At 44.5% G+C, this 11,065-nt stretch overlaps 1 protein-coding gene across 2 annotated transcripts in view; it reads right to left on the bottom strand.

Annotated features, from left to right (window-relative positions):
• Positions 1–611: 611 nt before the first annotated feature.
• Positions 612–11,065, bottom strand: part of LOC146813773 (natural cytotoxicity triggering receptor 3-like) — a 35,355-nt gene continuing 24,901 nt past the window's right edge. The window contains exons 3-4 of one of the 2 annotated variants that reach the window (XM_085609115.1): positions 5,854–6,204; positions 612–2,252 (exon numbers count right to left, since the gene is read on the bottom strand). In XM_085609115.1, coding sequence (XP_085465241.1) covers positions 2,119–2,252; positions 5,854–6,204 — 485 coding nt within the window. In that variant the 3' untranslated portion in view covers positions 612–2,118. The remainder of the gene's footprint in view (positions 2,253–5,853; positions 6,205–11,065) is intronic. The other variant, XR_014962439.1, reaches the window with a different exon arrangement.

Raw genomic sequence — 11,065 nt, 5'->3', positions numbered from 1 at the left:
GATGTTGAAAGAGGCTATGCAACATCATAATGTTGGGAAGCAAGGCATGTTTCCTGGTTTACAGTAGTGGTCAGTTTGTTGGTGTCCGGGCCCTCTCATTTGCTGTGCTCACAAGCATTACATGGGCAGGTTGTCAGGGATTCTGAAGTCTAGTGTGTACAGGTATAGGAAACACTCTGACCTCAGTGATTAGAGAAAGTAGAAAATGAACAAAAGGCATGTCTGCTTAACCACCATCACCTCCTGTAGAACCTGGAGGTCTCAGCTAGTCTCTGGCTTTCGCATGACTACTGCAACCTTGGCCTCTCTTTTGAGGCACAGCTTCTACAGGGAATGCTGCAGATCAGCCATCATGCTCGTTCACCCTTGACCACTAAGGTGTATGCCCAATTTAGCAAAACAAGGCTCTGAGAATGAGATGTGTGTTGGAACTGCTTGTGTTTGAAGGACTCAGACTACGACATGTTTCAGACATTACTCTCCTCTTCAGGAGGTTTTATCATCCTGACCTAAGTCACACTTTCCTTAAAGCTTTTTCAAGCTGTGAACTTTCCAGCTCAATTAGGAACATCTCCCAGATAATTGCAGCAGCACACCTCTGTGAATACACATTTTATTAACAATATGATTTAAAATTGAGCAAGGAGAGCTATAGAAGAATTATTACACTACATCACATTTTAAAGTGAACTATGTAATGTGTGGCAGGGGATGCTAAATACCAGGTCCAGGGAAATGAGTGGCGTGATACCAAATGGAGGAGCCATAGGATGTGAAACAGGACATCAGCACAAGGATGCGCTTAGTACTCAGCGCCACCTTATTTATTTATGTCTTTCATGCATATTCCATACTACAGCTGGACCTGAAAGGTATTCTAGCGCCTTAAGCAGAGCAAAGAGTTAATTAACCATTAAAAAGCAAGCACATATTCATCAGAACAATGGACTAAGGCCAAGGCAGCACATACCAGTGCGTATTTCGTTCAGATCAAGAGGGAAGAGGTGGGAGTTAGCAATTTTCTGAAGGAAGGGATGTTCAGTTGAGTTTTGAGTGGGGAGCTGAGGGTGTCTCACAGGTTGATTGGAGCACCGGTGGAAAATTGGAACTTTATGGGTTGAGGAAAGGAGGTGAAAACTTTGCTGTGAAACTTTGTCTACTCAAAGTTGATTAACTTTATCTAAATATCTTCTTCAAAAGGAAAAGACAGTAAAACTCCACTTTAGCATGGATATATTTTGGTGGGAAAAGTATGAAGTAAAAGTTTTCTGAGTTATAATTTCTCCAAAATCGTTCTTGTCCTTTTAATGCCCTGGACAAAAGTACACAAGGGAGGCAGGAAGGGATGGCTCCTAAAAGAGAAGTGTTAATACCTGAAGGCATAAAGCTTGAGGCTCAGAAGGGCCTTCGGTGTTAAGAGGAGACAGACACAGGGGGCGGGGCCATTATTGCAGTACAGATCCATTCCATAAATGGAGCCTTTATAAAACCAGTGGGCAACAAGCCTGAAGGGAAATGGAATGGTCTCTGAAAAGGCCACCATAGTGATGATTGCAAGTGCCTGGAGTTGGGCACATGCCTTTGGAGCATCATTGGTTCTTGATGCAAGTTGCCCGAACCAGCTTCAGATGTCACATTTTTTTAAAAGATATGATTGGCTCAGATGAAATGTAAGGTTCAGTCGCACTACTGCCCTACTCGTAGCACCCACCTCATATATAAGAGTTACATCTTTACCATGAAAGAATGGATGCCTAGTGGGCAAACATTGGGATGAGTTCGACAGATGGGTGGATGGTGACAAGTATCTTTGAACGTGTTGATGGTTGCTTGGTTTGATGGAAAGGGTTCATGGATAAGGAGGTAGATGACAGAAAAGACCAAGAATTACCCCCCATGACAGACTATCAACAGAGCAAAACAATTTTATACAGGATCAGGAGTCCCATAGATAGAGCCACTGGACAGACGTCAAGGTAGCGCCCAGGTACCGTAGGAAATCTCTTGACGGAGCGGTCCTCACTGGTCCCACAGGCAAAGGCAATATGTAGAGCACAGGATTAAGGATGTTGTGCAGTCACCACGGCTTGGGCTGGTACCAACAGCATGGGGCAGTGGTTACTTATTTGCATAGTAGCGGTTGATAAGCAGAACAAAGACGATGAAGAGCAGAGGCACCCCAATTGTGCGGAACCAGAGGATGATTGCACTGTGGTTGATCTCATCAGAGCTGATCTCCTTGGATAATGTTCCTGGGGAAAAATGTGAAAAACATTGATTTGCTTAGCAGGGATATGAGTATCATGGATTTTTTTGTGCTCTTTTTTTGCTAACCAAGTAAACAAGCCAGAAGCAATTATCAATGGTCCCATGAAGAAGAAGTGCTAACTGAGATACAAAACGTTTGTTCTAAGCATGCAGGCTGAGTACAAGATCGGCAAGATGCACAGTGCACCAACGGATGTCAGGCTGCCTGCGCCACCCAATAAATTTTAAGTGTGTGGGACCAGGACTGCCAACTGAGGCAATTTCCCATAGAGAGGTGCTCTTACAAATCACACACTATAAAAATGCCATTGTAGAGGATTTATTTTGCCCAAGACATTGTTTTTTATCTACAAACACCAGGAGGCTATCATACTCCCAACAGGTCTATTTGAAAGACTATTTTTGGAGCAAAATGACACAAATGTATTTTAAAACAATATACCTATGCTAGGCTTCTACTCTAAAAAGTACAAATCAAAATTGGAATAATTTGCATAGATAGATCACCAGTGGAGGTCCCCTTCTGTACTCCTTTTCTATTGTTTAGAGAAACATTGGAGAGCTAGGGCTGGACTTAGAGTGGGATGGGTGTATGTGGCAAATCCTCAATTTCTGGAAGATCAATACAGAAGAGAATCCATGAGCTTACTTTTCTCTTTGTCTCCTGGAGAAAGTTTGCCAATGGACTCTATTCTGGATTAACACTTCTTGCTGAAATTGCTGGATTTTCTATTACCACCCAAATCTAAACAGGATGAATCAACATCGTTAGACAATTTTAATACCTAGATCCCTTGAGTTGAAGAGAATCACATCTGAGGGGACAGGCCTTTATTGCTAGGGATGGAGTGTACTGGTATGTACAAAATCATGCAGGGAGGTCTGGCTTCACTTCCATCTCTTGGCACCGTGTCCCTAATCTTGGTTCCATGGTGGGATTTCTTTGATGATCAAATGGAACACAAATTTGATGTCAGATCTTCTTGTGAGGGACTTGGAACCAATGTCTTAGAATACATTTCCCAGGATCAATTTGTTCCCTCAATTTTAGAGTAGCTAGTTATGCACCACTCTTCAAAGTGAACATTTTTAAATTTAATCGCAGCTCGCCCCCAACCTCCCAATTCTGGCCATGTGATAGTGAAAACAGCCTGATCGATTGGCTTTCGCTGTATATTGACTGACTGAATCTCGCACACCAGTCCACTTTCTATCTCAACTACTTACAAGAGATTACACCAATGTTAGCCTGGGAACAATGCCAGTGAGTAAGTAAGGGCTAAGTCAGAGAAAATGTTGGATAATGAGAGTGGGCATGGAACGGATAGATGGGATCAGAATGGTGTTCCTGGAGTGTCGTCAAATCCAAGGTTTCAGCATTCACTATTCTCTGGATGCTGGGCAGTGGCAGAGCAGAGGTTTTTATTTTTTGCATCTCTGTAGCTGTAGGTGTCAAATGCAGGTCGATGTATGCTACATTCGAGCCAGATTTTAAGGGCAACTACTGAGTATGTAAATGTTTTTAATTTATATTATTAGTGGATGCATTTACCACATGTGGAAATCCTAAAAATTGGGCTCTGATACGTTACTCCTGGATCGACTTTTGGCACCTCTGCTTCAAACTGTGACCCACAGAAAACCCAGAAGCTTATTCCATTGTTTTTGGAGATTTAACTGAGCTGAAGGGTTTATCAATTATCACTAATATGGTATAATCAATTCTGGATCAGCATTATCACCATCATATTCTCACATACCACTGATAATGCTCTCAATTATCACCTCCCATGGAATGGAGATTCAGCATTGTGATCCCTATGTGCCTGGTGTGATCAATTCACTTCAGTGTACAGTACTAATACAGGAGCACAAAGGTAACAAACAAAGACATCTAAAAAAAACTCTAGTGGTAACCAAGAACTATTAACTCTAAAGGCTCAATTTAATTTTTTTTTTACAATATTCCCAAAATGTTGATGGGCTCAGTTTTTGAGTTCTCTCTGAAGATTTGATGGTACTGACAAAATTGATATTTTCAACAGAAAAAAAGATAATATTGTACAAATCTATGTAGGCCCTCATTTATTTGTCACTTTAAGATTTCATGATATAAAAAAAATAGACATTTTATAATTCCGGTTGTTTACATTGCAAGAGGGGATTTGAAGAGAAAGGCCACCATTATTTGTTGTCTGTCACACCTTATAATTTCACACAAAATGGATGCAGTACTTATGCCCATGTTATTTTTCTTCTTTATCATTATTTCAGTATTTAAAATGTTCATATGGACTAGGGAAGGGACAGGGACATTAAATCCTTTTTGTAGTCAATGTTTAATTTATACTACATACCCAAAGTATCTTTTCAACTATTTTAAGATTTGAGTAGAAATGCACATTGGCCGCATTTATTTCTAATTAGGCCTCAATTGTTGCGTGCCTTAATTGTTCTGAGCTATTTTTTAACATAGCCACTTATCTAGCTGTTTTAGTCTGGTTTCTATTACCACTTATTCCACCACCATCAGAAAGCTCTTCATGTATCTGTGTGGCGCAGTTTGCCAGCTACCGCATTTGGCGCCTTAAAAATATCCCTCCATTCTTCTTTGGAAGTCACTGGGTTAATCTTTCAGCTTTGACTGAGTGGCAGTATGTTCTACTTGCGTCACAAGATGTTCTTCAGTTCCACAATGAGGCACTGATAGAGAGTCCCCATTGTAACTAAAAGGACTAGGTACAATGTGCAAGTCTGAAACAAGATGGCATCCAAGGTGAAAGGTCACCACATGCCCAATAGCAATGAATCTAGTCAAGTTCATAAAAAGTTAATGTTTCCTCTCAGATGGAAATCTACAGTTACCACAAGTACTCTTTCATTGAATGTATGGGATAGAGTAGGGCCCAGATTTAGTAACCGCTTGCGTCGTTGTTGCATCACGCACAGGAATGCAAGCCCTTAACTCAGATTTAAAATGCCACACAGACCCACCTTGCGTAGCTCTGCATGGAATAGCAAATCTACAATAACTCAAAGTAGAACAAGTCGCTGCCTTGCTTTACTCTGCAAATGGAACGGGCTCCATTTGTGGAGCGTGGGTGTTCCCACGCATCCAACCATAGTTTTTATCGCATTCCCCGATTTTCTAAGACTAGTAACCCTGGTGGTGCGTCATCCTCGTTGCTTTCCCTCTGTATACCTGCTGCATCTGCAGCACACATACAAAGAGGACTATGGTGCTGAGGATTGTTTTTGTGAATGAAGGTATCCCTTCCTTCACAAGACCAAACTCTGCCCGCAATGCAGGCATCTTTGCTCCGAGGTGCAAGGGTGCCTGCGTTGGCGCAAGACTGTTCTCTGAGCATCAGCGCAGAGGAAGAGCAGGAATGCACCATACGTGAGTGGATATGCCGCATTCCTACCCTCTCCATTTGACGCAGCGTTGCATCAAATCTTTGTAAACTTGTCCCACAGTGTCTTCATTCCTTCCCTCACTGAGGAGCAAGATTCGCCACATACACATTAGGGAGCCAATCTCGAGCCCAAGGCATGCCCCCCTGAGATCCTAGGAGCCCAACTCACCGTCTAGCACCCAGAGCAGAGTCCCGTTCCCCTGGCCTTGGCTGACATTGAAGATCTCCACCTCACAGACATACAGACCAGAGTCACTGGGGAGCACCCTCTGCAGCTGGATGCTGGCCTTCCTGTTGGTGTGGAATGCGGCCTTGTCAGCGGCAGCCACCCTGCCACTGTGGCGTCCTGTCTCATTGGACACCGTAGCCCAAGAGCTGGTGTTATTATCGTGGTACCAGGTATAGCGGCCAATGGTCGTGTTTGAGGCGCTTTCGTAGATGCACTCTAGAATTACTGCGCCCCCCTCTTGCGTGGAAGCTTTGCCCGGCTGGAACACGGTCAAACTCTGAGCACGCAGAACTGAGAAATTAAAAATATATATTTTTAGTGAGAAAAAAACAAATAATGTTATGTTAATATTTGGAGTTGTATGTATGCTTCTCAAGGGGACTTAAGAGAGTAATAAAATGATAGGAAGGAACATGATAAATATAATAAAATCCATTGGAAAAAACACAACTATCTCAAGGTTTCATTGTAGGCATCATCAATTCATACGCCCCTTAAACACAGAAAATGTACATCATGTAAATAAGTAGTGCAGGCTTAAGATCCACATATACAGACACACCCACAATCCACATGCACACACACATTCACTGAAACACACTCAAAATCCACATGCACACAGACACACAGATACACGCACACACAATCACGATCCATATGCACACACACATTCACTGAAACACACACACAATCCACATGCACACACACACAGACACATGCACACACAATCCACATGCCCACATACATTCACTGAAACACACATAATCCACATGCACACACACAATCCACATGCACACACACATTCACTGAAACACACTCAAAATCCACATGCACACAGACACACAGATACACGCACACACAATCCACATGCCCACATACATTCACTGAAACACACATAATCCACATGCACACACACAATCCACATGCCCACACACATTCACTGAAACACCCAAATTCACACAGATGCAGGCACACGCACATATTCACACACATGCATGCATGGAAAGCAGTAATGGCAGCTTCCTTCTCTCTGATACACACAGGCTCACAGGTGCAGCTACACAATCTTTCATATGCAAGCATGCATACCAACACGCACACACATGCACATGCATGCCTGCTAACACACAAACATGCACACTTCTGCGCACAGACCACACAGCATAGAAAGCAGTAGTGTCATCTTCTCTCTCTCACAAACACACAGAAAGCACACACAAAATGTAGTTTGGAACATAGTGGTACCCGCTTCTCTCTCTCTTTCGCACACATACACAAACACACACTCACACACTCTCTCATACACACACTCACACACAAATGCACGCAAACACACATACACAAAATAAAGCATGGAAAACAGTAGTGCCAGCTTCTCTCACATACAGGCTGACACGCGGGCACACACATTCATATGAAAGCATACACATACACCTTCACAAACATGCATGCAAACACACACACATTCACGATTGTGTACATACACACACACTCAGACACATACAGGCACACACACACAATGCACCATGGAAACAGTGAGCCAACATCTCTCCCTCTTGCATGACATACCCAAAGCAGCTAGCTCTGCACTTGGGCACACCCTTTAAAAAATGAAAAACAGTAATGCCTTCTTTTCTCACACACACATACCAGAAAAACAAACACCATACAGCATGAAAAGCAGTGGTGCAAGCTTCACTCACATACACATTCACATGTTTGTGTGCGCACACAATGTCAAGCGCATACACCCAATATACCATGCAAGGGAGCGGTAGACAGGGGTGTGGGGAACCCCCACTTTAGTAGCTTAAGTGGGGACTCTAACTGGGCCTGATATGCTGGTACACTGGGTCCACACAAACAATAATTAGTTGTTTATGGGCTTCTCATATCTGCGGACCAAATGCCGACAAATAGCAGTGCTGGGAAATACCATGAGAGAGGGTTGTGAGCTTTCAGCTGGCATGCACAGGTAAGGAAACACATAAAGAAAAAAATGGAATCGTGGAAAACAGAGAGGGGAACACAGTGAAAAACAATGAGCATGACAGAGAAAAATATGAAAGAACAAGTGAGGATAAGAGAAAGGGAAAGAAAGAAAGAAAGAAAGAAAGAAAGAAAGAAAGAAAGAAAGAAAGAAAGAAAGAAAGAAAGAAAGAAAGAAAGAAAGAAAGAAAGAAAGAAAGGCAAAAAAAGAACTGGAGGAAAATGGAAAGGTGACAGGAAGGTAGAAAACATGAAATGAAAGATGGAAGAAAGGTAGCATGAAAGGGTAAATGGCTGATGTGAGAGTGAACGGGCCGACTGGTGAAAAGTGTTAATAGTTGGAAGAATGCACAGATGAAATAGAGTGGATGGATGGTTAACAGTTAGATGCATGAACATACTGATGGGTGAAAAGATGGATGGACAGATGGATGGATGGGGGAATGGGTTAGTAAGTGTAAAGTGTGAAGGTATGGAAATATGGACTAACAGATGGAAGGAGGTGAAAGGGTTCATGCTTCGCGGCTCGGTCTGATTAGAGGTAAGTTATGGTTCAAGAGGGTTTTTTTTCACTTCTCTGGATAGTTCCTTGGTGATGGAAGCGTCACTCACACATACCAGATAGGTCCACGGCCTCGCGCTTTGTCCCTGCTTTGACACGTGTGTGAGTGATTTGGGGGAGATGCTGGCGGTAGCACCTTTGCCTTTATCATATGTTCAGGTGTGCGTCCTCGGGTGCTCATGGTCTGCGCTTTAGCCTTCATGCCACAGGTGCCGTCAGCCCCTTGATTTGTGCCTTCCTTGCTTGCCATGTTAATCTGTTAAGTGTTTCGTCTTTAAGTAATTTGATCTTCTATATATATGAAAAAAGCTTCATTATGACCTTGTTTATCGTGGTAATCCTCAGTATGTTTGGTGTAAGGTGGGTGGTGCGTAAAAGGTAATTTAGATTCAGGCCCTGCTGAATGCGCGGTTTTGCAACCGCGGCACGGAATTTTATAGAGTAGGAAACGGAAGAACAGCCCTAGAACCAGGGCCCCGGAAGTGACGATGGCGATGCATAGACATCTAAACTTTTCCGGACATGGGGGTGCCCTGACGGACATGCCGCCTTCTTTACAAAGTTGCCACAAGTTTTAAAAATCTGTCATAAATGTCACACGTTTCTAGTTGTTTACATGTTCATAAAAATACGTATTTTTTTAACATCTATTTTCACTGTTGCTACCTGCTCTAGAAACGTTATATCAATTTGTATTTCCAGTGTTATGGAACTGTTCTTGAGCACGCAACTCATGCGTTAAATAATTAGATAGTAGCTTTGATAATTAAATGAATATATATATATATAATATATATTTATTTGGAGATATATATGGATGTATATATATATATATATATATATATATATATATATATATATAGTTTATTTAATTATTTAACACATAGTTGTGTTCTCAAGAACATACACATGAGGGCCTCATAGTGCTTAGAAACTGCAGATGCACATTTATGAGAGGCATTTTGCCTCTCACAAATGTGCACCTGTGATTTTTTAGGTCTCGCCTGGCGAACGCAGCGCGAAGCACTCTCGCCAGCGAGATCTATTGTTGCTGACTTGCCTCGGAAGTGGGACAGGAGATGGGCACACGCAAGCTTTTGGCGGATTGGAGCCTGTGTACGCGCTTACAGCCACGCGGCGTGCACATCTCCTGTCCCCCTTCAGTCCTCGCAAGCCGCATGCAGTTTCACTTTCACTTTTTTCTTTTTTTAAACCTCACCCCATCGTTGGAGCGGCCCGCAATGGCAGGTCCACTCAGGAAATAAACATTGACACTGTGCCTTCATCGGCACAACCACTGGACGAATGGAGAATCCCCCACTCACCCGGTCTGCGGGGGGAATCCTCCTGAACGGCGGCTGGCTGCAGCGCGCTTCCGGAGCACTCCAGCTCCTCTATACTTCTGCCAGCACGACGCGGGGCTCTCTCCTTAGGCATGGGAGCCCCGCACTGTTATCTGCCGCTCTTCACCCGGGCCCCCTCCTGGGACCCGGGACTTCAGCTCCCGCACTTCCTCTCTGGTGCCGGGTCTCCCTCCTCACAACGGGAGCCCCGGAAGGGGACAGGCGCTGCCTGCACCGGCCGCAAGAGCCGCCGCTGGGGACACAAATTACAGGTACCGCGCATGCGCGGGCAGCCCTCGCCCTCCCAGGTCTCCTCCCCGGCCTGTAAGTGAAGATGCTTTCTGTTTTGTTTGTTATGGGATGTCTCCGATCCTTTCCATCGAGGAAATTACTTTGTTCGAAGCATATGAGCTGCAGATTACACACTTTTGCATAGATCGCCATCTGGTGTTGGGCCCGGATGTTTGCAGTTTGTTTTTCCTCTTGGAAAGTGTTTGGAAGTCACGAGGTCGGTGACTCCTCCCTTGGATCGTATTGCGCATGGGCTTCGGCTCCACCTTCAGATTGTTTTTTTCCGCCATCGGGCTCGGATGTAATCTTCGCGCTCCGGTTCCGAACATTTCCAGTTCGACGATCGAAGCGGAATCCTCACTCACATCGCGGTATTGTTTCGATCGCGATCTCTTCAATCACCTTCTCATCGACAAATCTTCGGTTCCAGTCGTCGACGGCGGCCTTCGGGCCTACCCAAGCTCCGGTCCCGGCTGATGCAAAGAACTCCATTCAAGAAGTGCCCTCGATGTGGGTCCAAATTCCCCCACACCGATCTTCATGAGGTGTGCAACCTCTGCCTCTCCCCTGAACACGAGGCTCGAGACTGTCCAGCCTGTAAGTCTTTCAGATCGAAAAAGACTATTCGGGACCGAAGAGCCAGACGAAACATGGCACACTCCTCGACCTCCGATCCAGTCGACATCTTCGGAGACGACCTCGAAGATCCGGGACAGCAGCGCACCGAAGAGGACCTCGTCAGTGCTTCCGAAGCCGACAACTCAGATGTAGAGGACATCACCCCAGCGCAGAGGGTCGTGAGTAATAATCCCCCACCCCCAACTCCCGCGCCGACACCCAAAAAGGCTTCGGTCACGCCTTCGCATCCGGGCCTAGGCAAGACCAGAGACACTGCTTCACACACCCCACCTTCGGGCCCGGTGAAGAAGCCAAATAAGCCTTCCGGCGGCTCGGGCTCGAGCCAGCC

This window comes from Triturus cristatus, chromosome 6, assembly GCF_964204655.1.
Source record: "Triturus cristatus chromosome 6, aTriCri1.1, whole genome shotgun sequence".
NCBI classification, from domain to species: domain Eukaryota; kingdom Metazoa; phylum Chordata; class Amphibia; order Caudata; family Salamandridae; genus Triturus; species Triturus cristatus.
Note: the sequence above shows the minus strand (reverse complement) of the source record. Positions and strands in the feature narration are given on the sequence as shown.